At 49.9% G+C, this 24,180-nt stretch overlaps 6 protein-coding genes across 6 annotated transcripts; 2 read left to right on the forward strand and 4 right to left on the reverse strand.

Moving 5' to 3' along the window:
* Window positions 1-5,968: 5,968 nt before the first annotated feature.
* On the reverse strand, window positions 5,969-7,603 carry PV06_10998 (uncharacterized protein; the record flags this gene model as incomplete). The annotated part of the gene is made up of 4 exons (XM_016412601.1): window positions 5,969-6,165; window positions 6,300-6,512; window positions 6,596-6,983; window positions 7,022-7,603. The coding sequence occupies 4 exons, from the start codon at window positions 7,601-7,603 to the stop codon at window positions 5,969-5,971; spliced, it is 1,380 nt and encodes a 459-aa protein (XP_016257100.1).
* A 752-nt stretch (window positions 7,604-8,355) lies between these two features.
* On the reverse strand, window positions 8,356-10,237 carry PV06_10999 (uncharacterized protein; the record flags this gene model as incomplete). Its single annotated transcript, XM_016412602.1, has 3 exons — window positions 8,356-9,053; window positions 9,169-9,784; window positions 9,917-10,237. 3 exons carry the CDS (start codon window positions 10,235-10,237, stop codon window positions 8,356-8,358), a joined length of 1,635 nt encoding a protein of 544 aa, XP_016257101.1.
* A 6,453-nt stretch (window positions 10,238-16,690) lies between these two features.
* PV06_11000 (uncharacterized protein) lies at window positions 16,691-17,287 on the forward strand (the record flags this gene model as incomplete). Its single annotated transcript, XM_016412603.1, has 2 exons — window positions 16,691-17,044; window positions 17,096-17,287. 2 exons carry the CDS (start codon window positions 16,691-16,693, stop codon window positions 17,285-17,287), a joined length of 546 nt encoding a protein of 181 aa, XP_016257102.1.
* Window positions 17,288-17,426: 139 nt separating this feature from the next.
* Window positions 17,427-18,422, reverse strand: PV06_11001 (uncharacterized protein; the record flags this gene model as incomplete). Its single annotated transcript, XM_016412604.1, has 1 exon — window positions 17,427-18,422. The coding sequence occupies one exon, from the start codon at window positions 18,420-18,422 to the stop codon at window positions 17,427-17,429; it is 996 nt and encodes a 331-aa protein (XP_016257103.1).
* A 16-nt stretch (window positions 18,423-18,438) lies between these two features.
* PV06_11002 (uncharacterized protein) lies at window positions 18,439-18,978 on the reverse strand (the record flags this gene model as incomplete). Its single annotated transcript, XM_016412605.1, has 1 exon — window positions 18,439-18,978. One exon carries the CDS (start codon window positions 18,976-18,978, stop codon window positions 18,439-18,441), a length of 540 nt encoding a protein of 179 aa, XP_016257104.1.
* Window positions 18,979-19,319: 341 nt separating this feature from the next.
* On the forward strand, window positions 19,320-20,369 carry PV06_11003 (uncharacterized protein). Its single transcript, XM_016412606.1, has one exon. It carries the CDS (start codon window positions 19,559-19,561, stop codon window positions 19,886-19,888), a length of 330 nt encoding a protein of 109 aa, XP_016257105.1. The 5' UTR covers window positions 19,320-19,558; the 3' UTR covers window positions 19,889-20,369.
* The last annotated feature ends 3,811 nt before the right edge of the window (window positions 20,370-24,180 follow it).

Consider the following 24,180-nt stretch of genomic DNA (forward strand, 5'->3'; position numbering starts at 1 on the left):
GGGGGGGGGGTGTTTGCCTGCGCAGTAGTTGTCGGCTAGCCTGGGTAATCATTACTAGGAGCGGGAGAGTCCTAGGATTGCCGAACGTGCTGGGTTCGTCATCCTACGTGTCGAATGTGCCCCAGCCCTTATGTCCTGGAACACATACTCAGCATTCAGTAGTAAATGCGAAGCCATCGTGGACACGGCTGCTCAACTAGTCATGAATTTCTGCTTTGCCCCGGCTCCTGATTGTTCGAGCTTTAGCACCGAGGAGAACATCAGTAGGGCGCTTAGGTGCCACAGCTAGAGTTTGTCCCACAGCAGGAGAGATGGACATGACTGGACTTTGTTGATGAACAGCACCTTTTTCCCCTTGTTGTAGATCCGTTGGCTCAATCACAACTATCGTAGAGCTCTTGTAGCGTTTCCCTCAGATCATGTAGGCAACTTTCTTTTGCAAGCTTGATGAGATTCTCGTCTACTTGGTTTCCCTGCTCATCTGTCATCCCCTCCTTGTCGCCATAGTAGTCATGGAGCCTCTGCCTTCCTGTTTCGAACTTGTCTCGATGAGAAGCCTATCGAAGCCAGATTAGAGGAACTAGTAATATGAGTTCATTGGTGGAGGCCGTACCGCTCGGAGATCATCACTTGTGTTGTTGAACACCTCACAGATGGAACAAGAACACGACATTGTGTCGAAATCAGCTTCGTGCGTAAGGTATTTGTGAAAATGAGTGCAAGGCAATCGAGCTGAGAGATAAGGATGTCCTGCCTGGTGCAACAAGCTACCAATATCTTTATTTCCTTCACGATGTATTCGCTTGCCGTAGCTTGAAGGGATCATTGAACAAGCAACTGTGCCTTGAATGCATTAACCTATTCCTTTTATCCTTTTCGCGATTGTCTTCAAGCATTGATTTCTTGTTAGCCCCGCACCCTCCAGCGGATCCCATCGACGGGATTGGGATAATTTTACGCTGACCGGAAGACGCCATGACAGCGCAGGACTGGCATGACGTCCATAATCATGAATCACATCAGTGCTGGCTCCGATAAGTTGGCTAACCGGTGAAGAAATCGGATGAATGGGTGAAAGGGTAGAAAGAAGGCTACCGAGCGAATAGTCATGGTGCAGGACGACGGACTTTTGGGGACCGTGGTAAGTGGTGGAAAATTGATCACACCCTTGCCGGACCAGCTGGCATAATCCCAATGATCCACTCACACGTAGCGACTCCGTGACCCTGCTCTCCGAGTTTTGCAAAGTACATGCGTGAAGATCTATCTAATCTTACACACATCACAGGTAGAGCGCCACTCCGTCCATTTATATCAGAGGATGATAACAATGACAGTAGGTGACAGTATTGGGTAAAGGCAGGATATAAGGTCCATATCGAGGCCATTTAGAGATCCATTTTTACAAGTACCCGGTTTATAAACTCGAACATGTTTGGTGACAATATGGTGAAACTTAATCCAACCTGGTGGTCTTTATAGGCGGTTTCGCACTCGCATTTGTACAGTTCACATTTGACCAGCGACAGAGGTGCATCAACAACGCCAGACCGAGGGTCGGCTTCTGTACAGGTCTGTTGAGCGCTTAGACTCAAACCCCTTTAGTCAAATCTGCCTTGTGACACGCGCAGGAGTATTTGTGCAATTGCAGCTGTGCGCCATTTTCTCCGTCAAGGATTTTAGGTAATCGGATTGAGGGCCCTTTATCGCCCAAACTTACCTGTGAGAAATGGACACACCTGTCTCACGACCTTGTGACACAGTGTAGTAGTTAGAGGAGGTCATGCTGAGCCTTTTGATCCTTCAAATCTGGCTCCCCGTCCATGCAATAGTCTTGGAACCCGAGCTGCGCCAGATTACTCTCAGGATGGGCTCGAGGCGTTCGCAGGATGTCCTTCGGAACTTCCTCAACTTGAACATGTTAGACCAGAAACCCCAGAGCTGTATGGTTGAAGGTACAGAGCTCGATGAAAGCGAGGGACTTCTCGAAACACATTGATCGAATATTCCGGACCTCAACCATACTAAAGGGCGGAAGTAAAAGCAATGTGCTACGAAGGCGGTTCTGCTACCAGGATTTAGAATCAACGCCAGAGGAAAAGGATAGAGAGTACGGCAGCAGTAGACAACTCATTTAAACTCATTGACTATGTATTGGCTTCTGGCAACGCCACGCATGGTGATAACCATTGCGTCAACAATGAGGTTGGTGTCGCACCAGCGACTCATTCAAGGAGGCTGGGACTTTAAATCAGTTTCAGGATAACCGTAAGGTCCTGGTTTCAGACTGCAGTATGACGATATCATGTGAGAGAGGTATCTCCTTATAGTGCTTAATAGATGTTGATGTTAGCATAGGGTGACAAGGCAGTCCGAAGTGTAGAGTGCAGTGTTGGTCAAAAACGCCTCCACATGATGGTGCGACGGCACGAAATTCAATTGGGGTTAGTACAGTCCGTAATGCGGTGACATGATTGGTGTAGTGGTCGAAAATTCAAGAAGGGATTAGCGTCACCGAGAATGTCTTGCGGAATCCATCAGCGCTCGAGATTGCGGTTGCAGATCACTCTATAGATGGCCAACTTCGACGACGTCTAGCACAACCAACAAGAGAGGTGAAGAAGAGAAAATTGCTGGCCTTATAACTAATGTCTTCGAGAATGATCTGGCTGAGTCTGAACGCCAGACTGCGTCATTTCGCTCCTAAGTCTAGTCGGGACTTTCCTGAGCGCTTCGACATTCGAGGAAGTGATTGCTTTGGAAACGCGAGGCAGAAAGAAAAAGTAGTGGAGCACCTGAACAGCTTCCACTGGCAGAAGTACGTGTTGTCAACTGAGTCGGTTACGACCTAGGAAGCGAGCATTGCATTCAGCAAGATTGGCACATAACGAGTGCTGCTAAAACGTGGAAGACGGGTCCATAGAAGTTGAGAGGGTGTATAAGATAGTTGCCTAACCGAACTGTCACTCACAATTCCGTCCTCCCAGGTACAAAATTACTCCTCAACACAGCCAAGCCGAAATAGCAAGCAGCCACGCAACAAGCAATACCAGCTGCCCAAATTCCACAGCCTATAGCGGCCCCGATCAGAAACCATTTCCTGTTTTCCTCCTTTACAAATAGCCTGGGATACTCTTGATCATGCGGGACCTCTTTCCCAAGAAAGTCACACAGCGGCTTCCACCCTTCCCCAGTCTGATATTCTAATAGCCTATCCTTAGGCACGACACTTCGGCAATATTCATTGTGGCGGTAGCAGATGTCCGTGCTCGACGTACGATAGACCGTGGCGTTGTGGAGTTGACGATTCTGAGCTTCCCATTTCGGTGCCACCTGTAGGACCAGGAGGCGCGTTGTAGGAAACATCCAAGTCGAGATATACCACCACGGCGAATACGTGAGGTCGAGAGTTTTTGAGAAAGACTCACGCCATTGCTGCCCGGAGCTGCGCGTGGTTAGGATAACCTAAAGGCAGAGAGTGTATGTGTCAGATATTCAGTTTTCACAAAACTTTTCAAGGCTAGCCGTTTCAGCTCTGCGTAGGCTTGTGCAGGCGTCTTCGACGATTATTCCAAAGTCATTGTGCGCATCAGACCTTTGCATCAGGATAGATCTTAATCATATCTTCCACCATAAGACTGGCTGGGAAATCAACGACAGCCTTGTAGCCCTTCAAAATGACGCGGAGCATAGCATGCTTCTTTTCCTTATTCGGTTCATTCCACGCAGCCATCCATTTTTGGCCTCTGCCATTCGGGTCGCTCAGGACATCGCTAACCATATGATGACATGGACTATATCCCAGAATCTCGAGTGCTGCTTGCAAAGATGAAGTACCTGTTCTCGGAAGACCGACCTGAAGTGGAACAGAGCGTTAGTAGGGAAGAGCAAAGCAGCAATGCCCTTAACTTAGGAACGAGAGATGGGGCATACCCCTATCACCTGGATGTTGTCATTGGCCTTTTCAGCCATTGTGGTCCGCAACTGGCATCGGTCCATACAACCTCTTTCAATCAAATGTAATGTGAGGGTTTAGCATACAAGATATTCTGCACTGTGAGCTTCTGGGGTCATAAATCCTCTCATCACTTGCAAAGATCTCCGGATTCTGCTACGATGGTAAGCTTTAGCTGCGGCTGAAAACAATGCTTTGGGATACGAGACCGCGTGCCTACCAGCCGCATTATGCAACTACCATCGAAGCTCTCCACGAAACCGATGATCTTTCAAACACGTTTCGGCTGATGGAGACCAGACTTGGCATTGCCCTACGTGCAGACTATGAGTGGGGACTAGATTAGTCGTTGTGAAGCTCCTTGGATCAAGTTTGTGCTGGGATACGAGAGTTCTGATACGAGATCATGGTGTGATCGAACTTTCACAATCCGTATTGGCCAGAACAACCAAGCGGCAGCAGTCCAGCTTCGCTGGAGGCGAACCTAATGAAGGCGAGTGAGCAGCAATTAAATTAAAAGGATTGGGTGGTGATTTACACGGGCGAGGTTGTCCACCAGATTGATTCCACTAGTGTCGTGCTTTTTGATGATTCGTATTCTGACATCTCCCTGCTGCCGACCGTCAGCAGCTTATCTTCAAGACCTTAAAACAATGGCGATAGTACAGCTCCAGGAGGGGCGTCCAAGTTCGAGGCGAGTACGTCGGTCCTAGAGGCTCGCAACAATAAGGGGTCAAATAGCCGACGGTTCCTAAGAATGCGAAATATATTGTGCAACATGATCACGAAGGAGTGATCGCGCAAAAACAGGAACATTCTTCCACACTAGCGAGAAAGCCCCAAGAGCGGTTGTTCAACCGAGGCTTCAAGTAGAGAACGCTCAAGTGCATGTGCAGAAGCACCAATGCCACAAATTACTTCCCCAGAACTTTGTCCTGCTGCAAATACGGTGAAACCTTATGGTTAAAGATAGCAGTGGCACAGCTTGTGTACGGCGGGTTCGTCCCGGATGCTCGACGCTCTGCACTTCGCGCAGCGTCCTCCGACGAATCTTTAAGTGGGTTGCCAAACAATTCCGCTAGCACCGATGATAGGAAAGCCACTTATCACGCTCTACAGGTTCAGAAACTGCACGAACTCCCTCGTGATTTCATTGGCAGAAACGGTGGCATTGCCCCTCTGTGTCGTCTTGACTGGCACTTTACAAACATTTGATTGGCTCTCCTGGCGCCACACTATTTGCCAAGAGGCGTAAAGACGGGAGCTGAGTTCAGCGGAATTCAGCTGGTGCAGTTCAATACGAAAAGCTCTTGCACCAGAAGACCTGCGTCTCTCGGTGAAGCTGGTTTCGGCTGTCGAAGCTGAAATTGACATTACTACAACGTTCGGAGTTGTGGTGGGCTAGACTAGACGACCTTAAGCCATCTCGGATAAGTTCGGCTCGAGCGAAGCGCGAACACTTCGAAACGAGGTTGCAGCCGACTAATACTTTTATTTCCGCATACTGGCTAGACTTAGTCAATCGACCGCCAGTCAAAGTTGGATTCACACTTTGTTGACCCTGACGCTCTTGACGGTCCTTGCACACAGTAAATGGAAGATTGATCGCAGTCGATATCCGACACCAGGATAGGTGTTGAGATACCACGTGCCACCGATCGACTTTTCCCGCTCGTAAATCACGAAATTCTTGTATCCGAGTTGCGATTTGAGGCGGGCAGCAAGGGCTATGCCTGCGATGCTGCAGCCGATGACAATGAGGCGTGACTCTGGACGGGAAGACATGGTGATTGCGTGTAAGGCTTACCCGCATGGTTACTTGTGAGTATGGTGCGACCCAGCGAGTGTATTCATTGTTATAGTTCGCACTTCCCCGTGGATAAATTCCAGAACAGGCCTTCGGAAATGGTACCTTTATCCAGAATGGCGCATCGGAAAATGGTTCGCCTCGAAAAGGCAGAGGCTATCGTCTCCACGATTTCTTGCAATCTGGCTATCAGTGTCAAATACCATTCACGAAGTATCCCCCTTTTGGCGCCTTTTTCTCGCGGCTTTTGCGGAGCACGCTCTGACGACTTCTGAGTTCGCAGTGACCGGGCCACAGAAACTGATTGGACTTCTTGGTGCTAGTAAGGGACCATTGTTCGCATGCTCGGGCGTATTATGCTGCGCGAGTGGTTGATCACCAGGATCGCCCTCAGCAGGGGAGACTGCTTCGACACCCGCAAGCGTCAGCATACGGCAGACCTTTTGTCCTCCAATTTGCCTATCTCCATCACCGACAGATTCGACAAGGTTGGCCATGGACGGCAGCAAATCAGGCGACTCCCTTGCCCCCACTCACTTCCAATCGTGACATGAGCACCTGCTTCACGCATTTTGGAGAAGTTCCAATCCATGAGCCCTGCACTAGCAGCTATGGCAGGATGCACGAAGACGCAAGCCGGTGACATCTCAGCCGTTACATTCAACTCCTTGTAACGCTTGTAGTCATTGTCTCGTACGCCCGAGCAGTGGGCAATCTCGTGCCGAGGACCATTCGGGTTCACTTCTCGAACTGCTTAGTATGCATGAAGGGCAAGCTTCGTGGCTCCGTGACCTGTGCAGTGAATCTTCATGGTGACATGCTCAGCATCTTACTGTTGAGCGGCTTCATGAACATTGAGGATGAACAACTTTGATCATCGACTGTCCCATCATCTGCCAGTCCAGCGTGCGTATAATAAAGATCCAGCGGCCCTCCATCAAGAATTATCTTGACAAAGCGGGTATCAACATGGCTGGATTTGAAGGTGGCAGCATTATCAATCAGATTGTGCATGGACTCCGTTTCTTCCTCGGCAATCCAGTCAGGTGCGTACACGATGTGCGCGTACATGTTGACTTTCAGAGCACCTTCGGGATCGAGCTCACGCAGGCCATGGAGCATCAAGGAATTCGCAGAGGCTTCCTGACAGCTAATGAACCCCGTACGGTGAAGCATATGCTGGGCATCCTTCAGCACCCGTTCGATATGCGACAAACTCGGCTGTGGCAGCTTCTTTAGTACTTTGCTCTATGATACACCGTTGCAAGCTGAGACGCTGGAACAAGCAGAAAGGCACCTCTCGAACGTTGCAGCACTGGTGCTGCTGAGCGCGGTTCCCGAGAGCGATTAGCCACATCCGATAAAGTAGGTTTTCGAGCCAGAAGTGTAGTAACTTCCATTACCAGAGTTGTTGACCTAAAGCCCTGTGGCAGCTGCAGATGTAGTCGTGGTGGTAGATGTGGTCGTCGTAGTGACGTTGGTCGTGGTGGTGGTGATAGTAGGCGCCTTAGTCGTGGTTGTAGTTGTTGGGACGTAGGTAGTTGTGGTGGCTGTGGTAGTTGTTGGAGAGACTGTTGTAGTTGTGGTCGTCGTGGTAGCCTTAGTTGTAGTGGTAGTTGTAGTAGTACTGGTAGTGGTGGTTGTCGTCGGAGCGACGGTTGTAGTAGTAATTGTGGGAGCGACAGTTGTAGTAGTATTGGTGGTGCTCGTGGTGGTGCTCGTGGTGGTGCTCGCGGTGGTGCTCGAGGTTGTGCTTGAGGTTGTGCTTGAGGTTGAGAGAATGCCGAACTGTTCCTTCCGGGACCCGCCGGGCCGATCACCATCCCACAGGAAGGCGCCATGGCCAGCTTTCAGGAGGGCAACGATCCACATCTCATTTCCATTAAGGTTACCAATACGGAAAACACGACTTTCACTAACTTGGCTGAAGTGCAACCGTCATCCCCAGGTCGCTGGAAGCTGGCAGTTTGGTGGCGTCGTCGATCAAAAAGTAAGACAGCCGAGTAGCATGTGTCTCGTGAAGGTCTTCTTGGGAATCAAGCTCTTCTTTGTTGGACAGGATGCGAAGATGTATGTAGCAACTAAAATCGGGCCGAACTGGGCTGCCGAGGTACTGTAGAGCGTGGAATTTCGGGTATGTAGACGCCATGTCATAAGTCCGTCTAGGTTGCAGTTGTGTTCAAGTACTTTGATCAATTAAACGTCAGTATCTCCCCCCAGGTAATTTGGCACTCGAGATTTACCATTCTGAAAGCAAAATTTAAGCATTCGGCCGGTTCATGGATGGCGAAGCCACCGTTGATCGGTACACGGGGTTACCTCTGGCTTCAGCGCGGGTTAGCGGGTTAAAAACGTCCTTAATCCAGCACAGACTGCTATGCTTGTGGTGTGTCCTTTCCTGGAGCACGCAAAGTGCCAACCAGGTGTGGGATGCGTTGTCCAGACACTACGGTGCTCATCTGCAATGCTGAATTACATTCACTAAGAAAATCACTGCTGAAATATCAAATACTAAAGCTTCTTCTCTTTTCAACTATCTCAAAAGCGACATGAACACAGTTGTAAAAAGTCTGAAGTATAAAGATAGATAGCCCTACCTATTCGCTTTCTGTCCCAGCAGAGCACGCCTGCCTCCCGGTACATCGGCAACGCTCTCCTTTTGGCGCGTCCACCTAGTCTTGATTCTGGCAGCCATCGGCGGACGAGCTGGTATCTGCGGATCCGGCATTGGAGGCACTTTCCACGTTAGGGTCTTAATCTGCTTCATCACGCCCTGTTCAAGCCGTTGTATGGGTAGTCCCAATGCCGCGGCCTGAAATCTGACCGGCTTCCCCAACACCTCTTCCTCGGTGTCCGTGCTGTCAACGGCGCTCTCGGCTGCTTTGGTAGAATCTGTTGTTGCCATGATCTCTTCCATCTCGCGCTCAGAAAGTTCAGACGGTGGAGCTTTATCGAGGTCATCATTTGCCTCCGGTCGGAGTTTGTCGTGCGCGAGCACCGCCAACCTGGTGCTTTTAGTATCCTCTATCGCCTGCTGTTGAGTAGATTCGTCCGTCGGTGGCGCTGATTGCTCTCCTCTTAAAAGCTTGGCGATCCTCTCCTTCGCATCGGCATTGCCGCGCGCGGCTGCCTTGTCGTACCACGAGAGCGCTTCTTTGGGTATCAGCAACAACGTGTATGCCTCTCTCATAATAGTAGCCCACAGCAAATAGTGCAATCGGAAGGTTGTCAAGAGCTGCACGCGCAGCGTACGCATACGTTGCGTGCGACAGCTCCTTTCGGGGATCAGCGCTATGGGCGAAAAATGTGAAGCATGATCCTACCGATGCTCATTTCTGTCTCAGCTTCACCTCTTCGTGCTGCTAGAAGGTAATAGTGCAAGGCCAGGGAAAGGCTCACTCCAAACCCAGGTTCGCCAAACTCGTATGCACGCGCAAGTCGAAGCTGGGCCTGCGCAGAGCGTAAGATGCGGCTTTCTGGAGATAGTCGACGGCGCCCTTTTTGTCTCTTGGCGTGGGATTTTTCGTGCCCTCAAGGAGAAGTGACTCGTTGGCGTAGATCAGACCAAGCTCGTAAAGGACCTCTGGGGTGTCTGCGTCGGCATGCTCCGCAGCTTTGAAGAAGAGCTCCATGCCAGACCTGATGTCTGGTGCTTTCCCATTGGTGCCCCTCATTGTCTTCATGCCAGTGGCATAGAGTGCACCAGCTGATTCGGCAGCCACGCCCTTCTCGTAATACGCAGCACTCGTTTGTCCTTCGCCTGTAGCTTCCAGCGCCAGTGCCGCCCGATAGCAGGCTCCTGCGTGCCCCATGTCTGCGATGGTCTTGAATCGTTCCAGGCTTTTCTTCTCGGCGAGCTCGCCCCCGACCTGTTTCGCATCCCAATACTTGGCCTGTAAGTACAAGGCTTCCGGATGGCTCTGTTCAGCAAGATAGGTGATGACGCTCAGAGCACCTCTGCGAATATTGTCCTCCGGATATGAACATTCACGGATCGGAAAGCCTGACGGAAAGTCCGGAGTCTATTAATTTGAGCCACAAGCACATGCTGCAGTGCATCGCGGGCCCAACAAGAGCCGAGTCTCAGTATCGTCAGAGGCTAAGACAGTCTCACGAGCGCCGTCGAGAGTGGTTTCCCACTCGTCATCACTCACTGTGATGTAGAGGGACCTGTCTCGCCCTGTCGCAAAATGGTTGTAGCTTAAGTATTCGGTCTGATCCCACGATAAGTGTTGCACAATAACATCGTATAGAAGCGAGTCCTTGCTGGGTGCACTCAGAGAAATCGTCTCCTGATTTTCAGGCGAATCCGATGCGCCCGCAGGGGTAGATTCGGGTATTGCTCGAAGCTTGCTCCCTGCAGTATCGTCATCTTGCGATTCAAATTTTACAAAATTCTCGGCAGGAAATCCTGTTGCTAAGACGATAGCCTTCCTCAGAGACGCTTCGCTTCCATTTTGAAGCGCAGCATTCATGACTGTTGGAGGCGCAACTGCGAGATTGGGAACTGCAGGAGCAGATTGCGCGTCTTTAGCTTCTAGAGCAGAGTCGTAGACAGCAGTCGCCTTACTCGCGATTTCAATGGTTTGCGACCGAGGCTTTACATCCTTTGATGAAGACTAGGAAGAACTTCCAGCCGATGTTTGCAAAGGTTGGAAGAAGAAAGGGGCGAAGGCCAGGGCAATGTCTGTCGTTAGGTTGGTGTTCTGATCTTGGCCTTTGTATCCGGAGCTCCTTACTCCACACCCTGAAAGGTATTACCCTATAGCAGACGACGAAGTAATATAATCAAAAAAGTCTTCGTCGTAGGTCTGCAACCTCTGGTCTTGAGCGATTATAAGCATCGCTTCTATGTGGACGTGAACAGTGCCGTCGCTCCCGAGAGCTGAAAAGGAACCAAAATCTCAGGGAAAAGCGTTACACAGACGTCGAACCTGAGATCATCGAGACTGACTATGCGGAGGAAGAAAGATCGTGCACGCATGTACAACAAAATCCGATTGATCATGAGAGTTGCAGCCAAAGCTAAGTCAATGAGACCGAAGGTCCGGGAGGCTTGTCGAATACGCAGAAGAACAGCAAGAACTTAAGAGTGTTAAGCTGGCGCTGGTCGAAGTGTATTGTACAAGTGCTGTAAGGGGCTGCATGCATCAATGATACTCCTAGTAACGCATCGCATTCCACCAACAGTGAGGGAGAGTTGCGCACATTTCCAAGAGGCAAATCATTGCTGACCCCGCAAAAGCTCAGTCCGGGGAGCGAGCTTCAAGAAAGCCAAACAAACCTAGAGGAGGATTTAGCGGACCGGGTATATCTGGAAAGTTCTTGTAAGCCGAAGGGTCCAGCACAACGGCATACAAAAGCTCCGGCCCTATGCCCGAAGCGACTCTAGCGCTATAGGATTTGGCGATCTAAATATCTGATCTAGAAGTGGAGAAGGACCTCAACACGTCATCAAAGAGAAAGGCTGTAAGAGACTTATCACTGGTAGTGAACCGGTCTTAGCTTTTTTGACATGCTTAAACTTCGATTGTAACTGCCACCGACGAGGTACCGACGATCTGCGGAACGTTGTGCGAAGGCGATACTGAAGTGAGAATCACTCGAGACAGGTAGAACCTCCACTACCTCACAGAGCTAGTACCCGTGTAGTGTGACCACGGGTGGTAAGGAATTCTTGGTGCGTTGCAATGGTATGGGCCTCTGTTGACGGTAGTGCGCTTTTGCTGCTCATAGCAGACCTGTATCCTCGTTATGCTCGTGCAAATCCTATTCTATGGCACGCCATCAAGTATGATCGAGTCGTCATATGGTGGCTGAAGGAAATCTTCTGGCACATCCTCCGGTAGCTGCCTTGCCTCTGCCCACCTACGAATATCATCATAACTTCGACATTTGTGCTGAGTGCTGAAGTCAACAAAGGCCGCTGGCATCGAATCAGGCGATGGCCTGTACCAGACTTGGCCGAAGACACCTACATCGACCGTACACATGAGTTGTTGTCGTAGGATATCGAGGCAGTGCGCTGTCATCATGTCAGCATGGCCCACCCCACGGAGAGCTCGGCCTACTTACAAACATGGAGTTTCAGTATATCGTCAGCGTTTTTGAATGCACCCTTTCTCTTAGCCTTATAATAGTCGAAGTTATAATATAAGCTTTGTCGAAGAAGATTCTACCATGATGGTCAGAACAGACTCGGTCGTATGTGAAGGGCCTGCCTCACCAGGCAATGCAAGTGGTGCAAACCCTCCACATTTGCTGGAAAGCCTCCGCCATACTTCGAGTTGATCTGGACTTGGTTTTTTCGCAAGCCTGCTGCTTTTGCTCTGTTGGGTGATATTCTGACACTTCTGTCTTACATATCACTTAGCCGGCACGCAACGTAATACTGGCATAGAAACTCACAGTTGACACCAAGTGCCTCCCATGCCTCATCGACCTCCAGAGCGGCTAATTGCCTGTAGATATTCTCCGTCATAAAGGTGCCATTATAGGTCGACTCCTTGTAGGATATCCTTATATCCTCAAGGAGGGGGCCTGGTGACTCAGTAACAGTGGCTTCGGTTAGAATTAGCAACACTCACTGGCGTGGGTCGTCAGCCTAACACATTGATTGTAACTGGGTGAGTATAGGCGGCAGCGGTTAAGGAGTCCCAGAACGAGTCCAATGAAAAAGGCAAGACATAGAGATGTGCATATACTATATGCTGAGTAGGCGTGTCTCATCCTGAGCGGGGCTCTCACCCCGAGCATTGCCTCATCTTCGCTCGCAAGGTTTTCATGATCATCTCCAGCATCGGGGAATTGGGATGAGGCCTTCATCTTGTCTCGTAGAGAAAGCGTGGCTAGAGGCAAGCCGCCTAGTAAGAGGACCTTCTATTAGAATCGAGGGTCTGTGAGTATAGAAGGAGACTGGTACCGGAACACCGATGGGTCTTTCCTATAGATAAATATTGAAACCTAGTTCAAAATCGAAGGGGCAGCCGTCGTGTTGGAAGAGGCCAGGCCATTATCACTAGCGAGGATAGGCAGCCAAGACGCACCTCGTATACTCTACGCGGGGGAAACTCTAAAACGTTCTTAGCTTTACCAGCTTTATGCTAGACCATCATTCCGGCGGTATCTGCGTTCTTGATTGCCCCTGTCAGGATGCAGCGACCATGTAAGAGCTGCGTGCTATGGTGTATTCACGCAGTCTTAAACTTCCCACCTCGCATTCTGCCTAAGCCTTTATCTTGGCGCGGAATCGAAACGAGGCCGGGAGAGCTACAATGTTCAATGCCGATAGGAATCTATTATTTGATTTTGTGTCTTCTGACACCTCCACAGCATCATCGTCCAGAAGCTGAATACGGGTCTGACATTATTTTCGTTACAGGTGGGACATATACGACTTACCATATACCGTTCTGATCCTTTTCGGACTGATGCTCGGGGTTGGAGTGCGTCGGATGATATAATACTGTCCTTGTGTCCTTACGGCTGAAGTCCCACGTTTCGAGCCGATCATATGTGATCGGTCCTAGAAGGGTATATATCAGGCAAGATTTCTGGGTGGGAGCTACGGAAGAGGTCAGAACGGGAAGGGTGTATAAGCACGGCCTGTCAATTACTACTCGCTAGCTCTCTTGACAAACAGATGATTCTAGCCGCGTAGTTGGTGGGGTCTTCACAATGCTTTCGCTAGTGACAGGCAATGGTTGTTTTGAGCCTCGTATATTATAGCCAATCGTGCTTCTCTCTGAAGCGAGTTGAAACTCGATTATATAAGACAAACACCTTGCTCTAGCTTTGATCTATCTTTGCGGTCAAACGCTAGCAGGATCTAATGCAACATGACTAACAAAAAGTTTCTAAATAGTGATATGGCCTTGGGTGAGTCACCGCTGGATCACAAGACTAACGAGCTGAGAAGCAAGACTATGCAAGATGTCAACTTAACTATTAAAAGACTGACTTGCTCGCTTAGATCAAAAGAACTGGAGTCAACTCTTCAGCATCCCATTCAAAGGCAAAGATGCGCGTCAGCATCAATTCCTTCTTCCTTCTGGCCATGGTGCCATTGACAGGAGTCATTGCAGCACCTCAGGGTTCTTATGGCAACTATGGGGGTAAGTCTTCTTTTCCATCTTCACGACGCCCAGCGAAATTGATGTGAGACCCAGACTACAACCTGCCCGCCTACGCCGACTACGTAGAATACGGCAATATCCCTGCATCCGGGTAATGCCCTAAATTTCCCTGCTCGCGGACTGCCATTAGATTCCTAACGATGACATTCAGAGCGCCGAACCCCTATGGAAGCTACGGAGACTATGGAGCCTACAAGCGAGACGAGATAGGAAGCCCCGAGAAGAGAGAGCCAGAGCCAGAGCCAGAGCCAGTGCCAGTGCCAGCGCCCGCAGATTATGGCAAGTACGGCAAATACGGAGACTATGGCTCCTATAAGGACATCAAGCCCGCTGGCGCAGGAAATCCCTATGGGTCTTACGGTAGCTACGGATCGTACAAGGAGTGACGTATTGGTTGGAAGGGAATGGTGTCTAAGGATATTGAGGGAGATATTATCCAACTAGTTGGAAGTCCTGACAACAACGGCTGTTGTAGTTGTACTTATGCTTACTGCTTTATGGCAGATCTACATGCTTCAGCAAGAGATAATTATGTCACGCGACAGTTCTAAGTAAGCATACTCTTTCCGAGTAACGGTGAGGTACTCCTCTACTGGCGTGGCTTACTTGATCAAGCATCTGCCTGCCCGCCAGCCACCACCGGCTCCACCAATACAAACAAAATCACACAATAGCTTGTGGCTTTCCGCAGCAAGGCAACGAGGCAAACGAGTGTTGCGTTCTAAGCCCTTCCATACCATTTCATTGCGTCGGAGCAAATTAGGTCCAAGCTTTCGACAGGCTTCGCCGCGGGGTAGAAGTCTAGTGCTTTAGCTGGCAAGGCTGAAAGTTTTCCCCAAGAGCGGACCCGGGGAGGCAAAACACGAGCACGAGTTCTGCCTACGACCAATATCGGTCCTCTGTAGGGAAGAAATCTTCGTAAATTTGAGTTCGGGCTCTTTCCAGTCTGTCAAGTCGATGAGACTTCGGCCTCTGCATCAGGAAAAACTTCTTTCCCCATTCCCGTGTCTGCACATCAGCCAATCAAATACGTCAACCTCAGCTTGCCTACTGCTGCATGTTCCGCTCAGCCCGCTGCCGTATGAGAATCTTCTTCGATCCGCGGGCCCGCTCACTGAAAAGGACCCTTTCTCTACCATTTCTATCAGCAGACGAGGCATCTTAAGCGACTTGGGACAGATACATTTTCTCCATTGCGGCATCCGAAGATACGACTAGACAGGCCTCTCTGACGACCCAATCAACTTTCGATATCTGCAAGAACACGAATGACAGCCTCAGCTGAGGGTTCTCAGCTTTCAGCACCTGTGAAGCTCAGCCTATTCGCACCTCGACCGGGTTCTTATTCTTTCGGCAAGCGGGGCGACCAATGCAGGCGCTATGCGCAACATAGTAGATGGGTGAACTAAAAGCTGCCTCAGCCTCCCCAGAAACACACGGTCCAAAGCTTTTCAGCTGAACATGGCGCCGTATACGCAAACGAGCACACTTGCGGCCTAGGTGATCCCTTTTGACACTACATATTATCTACCACCATTGCGTGATTACTGCATCAAGATCGTCTATCTGGTTTCGCAACTCGGTGTGCCAGGGTCTTCCTTCGCCTCCCGAGAGCGTACTGCGTCATCAGCCACGCAAAACATGAGAATAGACATTCCTATCGAAGCCACATGGCCGAGCTGTCAGAGGTAAGCTGAAGGTCCAGGACTACGAGGCTGAAAGCGGGGTATCTTGGCGGGGGCTAAGCGAAGACCGCTTGCATCGACTTTACGCTTGAGGCCGAGATACTTTATTCTATAAGCGAAACCTTTTTCTGTTGAGAATCTTTGTTAGCTTCGCTTCCCGCCAAAACAACTTTCGACCTCATCATGCAAGATGTCTTCGCTCAAAGATGACTTCATTCAATCTGAAACTTATAATAGTCTCCCCTACATCCTCCAGAATGCAGAGGTCCAATTACCCTGCAAGTCTCCTACAAGGATTATTTTATATTGCAGTTGCAACTTATAAGCGGTGGGCTGTGATTACCTCCACCTCCCCAGACATGAGCCACCAAGCTCGCGGGCTCGTATTCTGCAGCCGCCAATCTTGGGTAGGGTGCACTCAATTGGTTCTCTTGACGTGAGCCAACCTTTCCATTAGCAAACAAGATTCTGCTTCTCGATCTCTGGCTCAGCCGACCGAGCCAGATTTTGCGTGTAGGACCACGTGCCCAACTTCATTAATCATGGATGGGTCTGCCGCTGTAGTAGGCTGATGAATGAGCTCAAAATGTCTAATATATCTGCCACTTTGCGGCACAGAGGGATGGTAAGTGTAAAATTGCCACGAGACCTGGTCTGATGGCCAGTTGTAGATGGATCCGGAAGGGGTTTTACGACATTGGAGCCTGGAAACCCTCCTTCCACCGTGGACTTAAACTTCTCAAGACCAGGGTAGAAGAAATGCCTAGTAGATACCATCCATGCGAAGCTTTTAATTTCAAATCGTAAGCATATTTAGTAAAAGCAAAACAGCTTTCTTGTTCACTTCTGTTCTGGAATCACTCCTCACATTCAAGAGCTCATCCCTATCACATTGCCAGTATGGAGTCGCATCATACTAATCAAGCACCAATCAATAAACACCTAAAAGAATACGAGGCAGCATGAAAAATAGGCTCCGTCGAGGACCTCATGTCTTTCATGTCAGAAGATGTTTCTTTCTCTGACTTCGCTCCGTCACCTTTTTCACCACAGTAATGCATACTGAATCCAGATAGGAGTTGGCGTACTCGACCTCGACAAAGCTGCCATGGGGGCCTATTTCGCCAAGGTTTTCGGTTCCGTTGACAACCTCAAAATCACGACGCATTCGATTTATGATCAGAAAACCTTTACTGCTTGGGAATGGGAGGTAACGTTCAACTACGTGAATCCCGTGGAGGAGGTGGCTCATGAGAAGGTAGGAGCCATAAGAGCGTGGCGAGATACGAATACAGACAAGAAATGGCTCCAGCTCCACCCGCATCAAGAGTGGTACGAAGACTATTATCATTCCTCCGTCCAGGATCTGGACCGTTTTTTCGTAAGGTATCTCAAGGGCGAAGAAAAGGGCTGGGAAGCAGCTCCAAAAGTGCGCGTCTCGCTGTACCGCTATGGAGATAAAGTATGTATATTGGTCTTAGTAGCGGAGATATGCTGATGCCGAGATCTTTAGTATCCTGTCTACGATCAGGTCGAGACCGACTATCCTATACCCCGGACTAAGTACACCAAACTATTTCTTACTCGAGACCATAAGTTGGCGGATAAACCTGACACGTCAGACGCGAGCCCGAAGGTCGTCGGGAGTGGCAACCTGTTCCATTGTGAGAAAGCAGACTGCATCCTCATAAATCCTTTTAAGTAGAGTTCTGCCCCGTTCGCTAAACCTAGGTGGAAAATCTTGGTGCGGAAATCACTGGTAATGGACTCCGACGCAAGTTATGAATCGGCAGTACAATGAGTTTTCTTAATCAGTGATGATGACGACCAAAGTGTGACTACGACTACTCCTTTGTCTCTCTACTCAAAACACCACCTCCATCTCCATTAAGTACATCAATAAGCACTTGTTGAGCTTGACCGCCAGGACCAACACTGAATGTGACGGTTGTAGGGTGTTCTGGATGCTCAGGTACGGGTCTCATGATGAAGACATCTCGGTCCCAATGCGTCAGCAGCAGCGATCTACCACCAATTTCCATGGTTAGGTTTTGATTGTCTGTTCCCTTAACCTGTACAATTCCCACATAGTCGTTGCTGTACGTCCCAGCGTACACATCAGACCCTTTCAATGGCGCAGAACCATGCACCGGCGTGACAGCAAAGCCGGGATCCATCGTTACAAATGCCTCATTGAGTTGCTCGTAGAGATCGTCCCAGAAGGATACCCAGTCCGTGGTCTCGCTCTGGTCTCCTTGATATACCCAGTCCATGAAAGTATACGCAATCCCATCTGGTGTACCTGTCGGCCAGCAATTACTCAACACAACTATTCCAATACCATCCGCGATATTCAGTCTCACATACGACCGCGTGCCAGACGTGAATGCACCAGCGTGTCCGATAAAGACGCGACCAGAGGGTTGATAGTCGATATTCCAGCCCAAGCCGTAGAATGCTGTTCGATTCGAGGCAGGATCGAGACCGCGGTTGATCTGTGGTTGGTGAGTGTACAGCAAAGCCTCGGAAGACACGATCTCGTCGCCATTCCACGTTCCATTGCCGAGTTGTAGCCGCAGCCATTGTGCGAGGTCGATTACATTGGCTGCTACACCACCTGCGGGAGCTTGAGGATCGGGATTGCGGTCAGGAGCGACGATGTATGGCGCGCTGAAGTTGGTTCCATTCCCAGCACGGACGTGGAGCGATGCACGGTCGCACTCTCCCCGAAACTTATCGTTTTCTGAGGTGGTAGATGTCATGTTGCAACGTTCGTAGAAACGGGATGCAGCTTCCTCCCAAGAAAGCCCTGCAGCGGCAGCGGCTGCAACAGCGCCCATGGTGATGCCGTAGTTGCTATATTGATATGTAATCCTGAAAGAGCCTGTCGGGCAGGTACTTCATCCTTGACAAAATCTCCGAGCGTTTGTAGTTGAATGATTCTAGATCGTCGCCGCCGCCACCAAACAATCCACTGCGATGAGAAAAGAGGTCCTCGATAGTGACCTCCCGTGTGATCCAGGGGTCTGAGAGCTCGATCGTCGAGTCAAGCTCATTGGTTTTAGACGACCAGTCAAGATAGCCATCGCTAACAAGCTGGGCGACTATGGTCGAGCTGATTGGTTTTGAGAGAGATGCCAATTGATACACGGTCTCTGGTGTCGCTGACTCGTTACTTCCCACTTCCCGCACTCCGAAGGCGTTGGCGTAAATGATAGAGTCATTGTAGACGACCGCAGCGGCGATACTGGGGACCTCTGTGTCATTGAGCACAGACTGAATGAGATCATCGAGCCTGTCGACAGCTTGCTGCACATCCTGCTGCGAAACCGCTCCAACCAAGCAGGTTGGTAGCAAGAAGCCAGTAAGCAAGGAAAGCTGCATCGAAGCCAGCATGTTGTTGGCGCTAGAGTTGTGCGAGACATCATGCTCTTGAGCGCAGAGTGTCAGCTAAGTACACTGGCGGGTACCTCGTATTCTGTGAGTTGAAGCGAATGACAAGCATTTCAAGGGAGGGGTAGGGATTCCGTTATTGAACTCTAACCGAAAGCGGTCATTCGAAGCCAAGGTCGATTTTAGCCCTGACCCAGCTGAGAAGAGAGGCTCCGCAATTCAGGCCTAAGAAGAATCCCAAGTTGACCGGATACACTGCGGTGGCACTGATGGTTCCTGACGTCATGATTGCCTTCCTATCTTCGAACGATCGGCTGGCTTACTTGCGTGTCTTTCATAGCTGACCACCGTGGTGCTAAGAGCCTCGTCAAGGCCGGGGCCTTAATTATCACTCTCAGCCTGATCGCCACATCTTGAACCTCCGAATCTCCCTGCAGCTGTGATTCCTCTCTTCCTCCCTGCCTACCGTCGTCCGAAACCCGACACAAAATGGCTACAAGACGTTCTCTGCCGATCGGCCAATATCAGGTGTGCGTGGTGTGAGCTCTCCCGGATGAGATGAGTGCGGACATAGCCACTCCGGATGAGCGGCATCGGCAGATCAGGGTCACCACAAACTGGACCCAATAACTATGTGCTGGGTCGGGTTCATGAACACAATGTGGTCCTTGCCTGGCTAGCCTCGGGTGTCTATGGCACAAATGCTGCGGCAAGAGTTGCGAGACATGCTGAGGACATTCACTGGACTGCGATTTGGACTGTTGGTGAGATTGAAGGAGGTATCTCTAACCTGCCAAAGAGAGTGGACATCCGTCTCGGGGCCGTTGGGGTCAGCGAGCCTGAAAACACGTACGGAGGAATGGTTCAGTTTCGCCTCGGCGGGGGTCAGGCCGTCAACAGAATTAGCTCTTAACTCTTCAAGTATGACATCTCGTTCAAGGGCATGAGCCGGCTTTGACAGCAGTTCATCGGACTGTTCGGAATCTTGGTTTTCCATTGGGAGAATAATAACTAGACAAAATGCGGAACCCAAGGTTAGACGGTGATAGAGAGAGGAAGGGAGACAGAGTTGTTTCCTGCCAAACAAGTCTTGGGTGCAATATTTATCGTTGCTTGTCCCTGTAGAGACCATGGCTTGGTAAGTGTATATGGGTATCGGTGCGTGACGTTAGTTATGTGGCTGTCTTAGTCCTTGCCAGGCTATGGCTGGAGCATAACCCAAACAAAACTACCACAGTTCAGGAGGCAGGACTTTTTCAGAAGTCTTGGTACTTGGATTTCCACCTCTCAAGAGTCTTCTATGCAACATTCAACGGACAGTGGGGTAAGGGTGCTGGTATAGAGGAGGCGTCGCACTGATAGACATCGTGAATAGAGGTCGTTCAGAGGCTTTGAGTCACAATTCAGAGTTGAGAGAATAGGTTTCTCATCCACTGAGTGCGCTTGAGCAGTCTCATCGTCAAGAAATGTAGACAAGAGCACTCTGGAAGTGTCCCTAAGTGCGGGCCCTCGGTACTAAAGCTTTGTTCAGTTCCGTAGTCTTCCATGCATTGAAAGGGGCCGAGAACTCACTTCGATTATGGCTTCGGCAATGATAACCGGCCAAAGGTCTCCGGTGGCAGCTTATAACTGCATAGAGGCTTGTCCCTCCTCTTGCAAGTTGCACAAGGATTTCCTCCGTCGCACTGTTTGGAAGCTGTGAATGTCTCATACGAACCGCGAGGCGACGGGTAGTCATACTCTTGACTTGCTCTGTTGACAGGGTACGCAGTCATTCTGACGTCGCCTGTTTTTCGATTCAGGAGTCATTTCCCAGTCGAAATTGAGAAAAGTGGCTTGAGAAGTTGATGCGGAGGTGAAGGCTTGGGCACAGAGTGCGATATATTTAAGTCAAACCCGTAGCCATATCCTGTGAGCAGTCCGCACCACTCTTCCAACCCTCACTCAGCCAGAGTTCTTCAAGACTATGTGTGTGAAAGAACGGAGTTCTGGGTACTTTTAAGATGATGTTGATCCCCTGGAATGTTGATGGACATCTCAGATAGGATTGAGGTCCAGATGGATAGCAGGAAGCTAAGTTAGTCTTCACGAACTAGACTTGAAATTGCTCGAATATTGAGCTGTTATCCTACATCGTGGGCGACTTTAGGTGTTCAAATACTTGCATCTTCGTACGTGGGCATCCTCCATCTAAAGAACCATCGTGGTGGACAAAGTATTTCAAACACCTCCGGATGTACTTAGGAAAGTCGCCGGGCTGCTCTAGAAGTTGGTATAATATGCATTTGTTTTCGAGCATCTGACATAGTATACACGATATGGATATGTTGATATCGAGAAGTCTATAGATAATCATGAGGAAGACATCTGTAGGCATACCATCATGAGCATCCCAACAGCGGAAGGTGGCCGTGCCTGATGAAGAACTGACAACGTAGGAGGTCCTGGTGGATAGCTTTTCGGTCTCCACCTATTGATAGTAGACGCTGGAAGCCGATCAACAGGGCTAGAAGAGAGTACAAGCCCGCTATAATTGGTCCTTTGAAATCGGCGCAAATGTTCGATGCGACGGAAGACTTGCTGATTCGATCTGGCCATGGCTGTACACCGAGAGTTGCCGCGATCCTTCTGACTCAAACGAGACTTCATATGGTGACCAGGGATTCCGCAAATGGTGTCCGCGTAGCCGGATCAGATCTGCGAGTGTGGAGGTGGAATGAAACTCCCCCTCTGTCATGAGGAGGTGGGAGGTGGGATGCTCATAGACGCGATACGGCAAAGGACCCACCCCGTAACAACTGTCGTTGTCCAACCCTAGGCCGCGAGGTTGATCTGCCAGAATGAGCCTGCATGTGCATCGTCTCTGCAACCTCCTTTCCTTCAATTATGAGCTTAGCAGTCAATGTTGTCTGGTGCCACGTTGACTGGAAGTACATTACTGAAACCAAGTTCTGCTCTCTTAACGAATACATTAAAGGGAGAAGCTTCGCCGGGATCCACAAGCATCGTGCAAGTGTAAGCACTGGCATGCTGTGCCGTTATTGGATACCATTCAAGCGGTCGCAGAACGTCTTGACTAGCACGACGAGAGACTTGGGAGTATCTGCATTACAGGATCACTAGACCAAAGATGTAGCCATAAGCCAACAAACCGAAGATTTGGACTGTGTGGATTGATAGTCTCCGCGCGGCTGAAAAACCAATGTCTTCCACGATCCGTGGACCTGACTTTGTCATGCCAGATGAAAACCTGCATAGCCGTCTGCGGCACATTCGTTGACCGTTTTGTAGTAGGTTGGAACGCCACCAAGGTAGATCAATGGTTCTCTGACCTTCCCCGGGATATTGTCGCCCATGTACCACTATGATTTGCGTCAGTAAGTTGAGAGACAAAGGTTGGGTCCCTGAGACGAAGCATAACTCACCGACTTTGCCGTTGGCAATAACGACATATTGGCAATTGCTTTGACACTTTCAGCCCAGGTCTTCTCCGCCTCTTCTCGTGCCTCGGCCGACTTCGATCCCGTTTGGCGCATATAATTCATCAAATGGAGGATCCATTCCCCTTGTAGCTCTGCGCAAGTCGGACCGTTGCATAAAGCTGTTGGCGCTTGAGGTCCACATGTGAAGAACATGTTCGGGAAGCCCGCGACGGCCATGCCTAGAAATGTTCTGACTCCTTGCGTCCACTTGTCCTTCAGCTTTTGTCCGGACTTTCCACGAATATCGATTTCATTCAGACCGCCGGTGATTGCATCATACCCCGTAGCGCAGATAATACAGTCGAAATTCCATTCTTTTTCCGTCGTCCTGATCCCATTCTCAGTCACTTCAACAATCGGAGTGGACTTGACGTCCACGAGAGAAACATGGCTTTCACTGAAGATCTCATAATACTTGTTCTCCAACGATACGCGCTTACATCCGAACGCATGAGGCTGTACCGTCGGGGCCAGAACTTCCTGTAAATTCGGATCCCTGATTCTTGCTCTGACTTTATCACGCCAGAAGGTGTAGGCTTCTGCATTGGCGTCCCAATCAAAGAGGGTATCTTTGTATCCAGCCAACCAGAAGTGAAAGTCGCCTTCATTCCAAAGTTGTTGATAGAAGGCCTGTCGCTGCTCTGGAGTGTCGTCGAAGGTAAGTCGGTCGACGAAGTTGAATGCCATGCCTCCGAAGCTGTGGAGTCTGTCCTCCATAAATCTGGCATACTCATCTCTTGAGAAGGCCTGTTCATCTCCGACGTACTCGACTTGCTTCATAGGCAGAGCCATATTTGGTGTTCTTTGAAACAGGACGAACTCCCCTGCCACCTTGCTAAGCTCTTGAGCGAGTTGAATGCCCGTTGATCCTGTCCCGATGACGGCGACCCTTTTGCCCTTTAAGTCTAGCTCATCCTCCGGCCAATATGACGGATGTAGCCAAGTGCCTTTGAATTTGTCGATTCCTTTCCAATCAGGAACATGCCTTTTTGCGGCGAAGCCAGTATTCAAGAGGAAGTATTTTACTCTGAATTGCTTTCCATGAGGAGTGCTGACTAACCATTTTGCTTCATTGTCATCCCATGTCGCAGCGCTGAAAGCGTATTGAAGTATGTATCCCTTTGCAGATCCCACTTTTGAGCGACGAAGCGAAAATAAGCCCGTAGCTCTTCGGAGCCCGGAAACCGCTGACTCCAGGACCACTCGCGCCAGAGCCCCGCATCCGAGAACTCATAGAGAGGGATGGAACTGTCAACGCGTGCTCCAGGGTATCGATTCCAGTACCAGACGCCACCGAAATCAGATGCAGAGTCAACCAATTTGGCTTTGTATCCTTCCTGGCGGAGCCTCCTAAGTTGATAGACTCCACCAAAGCCGGCACCGACGATGAGAGCGTCAAGGTCTTCCACCGTCCCGGGCTGGGGTTTGATGGTTGGGGCACTGGTACTACTCATCATATGTGCTGACGACCTTGGGCGGTTGCAGAAATCCAGGGAGGGGATAGGAACAGATCCTATGCGCTATTGAGCCAAGACGGAAGCAGGATACTGCGAATGGAAAGGTATTCTCAGTGAAGTCCTACCAGAGAGATATTTTCAGCAGCGCCTGCGTTTTATAACCCCACGATAAGGGGGCTCCTATCCCGGGGAAATGGAGATGCATTTCTCCAACGCGGATGTCAGAACGATACGTCAATCGCAGGAAGTCTTCCGATGCAATTGCG

This window comes from Exophiala oligosperma, assembly GCF_000835515.1.
Source record: "Exophiala oligosperma strain CBS 72588 unplaced genomic scaffold supercont1.17, whole genome shotgun sequence".
NCBI classification, from domain to species: domain Eukaryota; kingdom Fungi; phylum Ascomycota; class Eurotiomycetes; order Chaetothyriales; family Herpotrichiellaceae; genus Exophiala; species Exophiala oligosperma.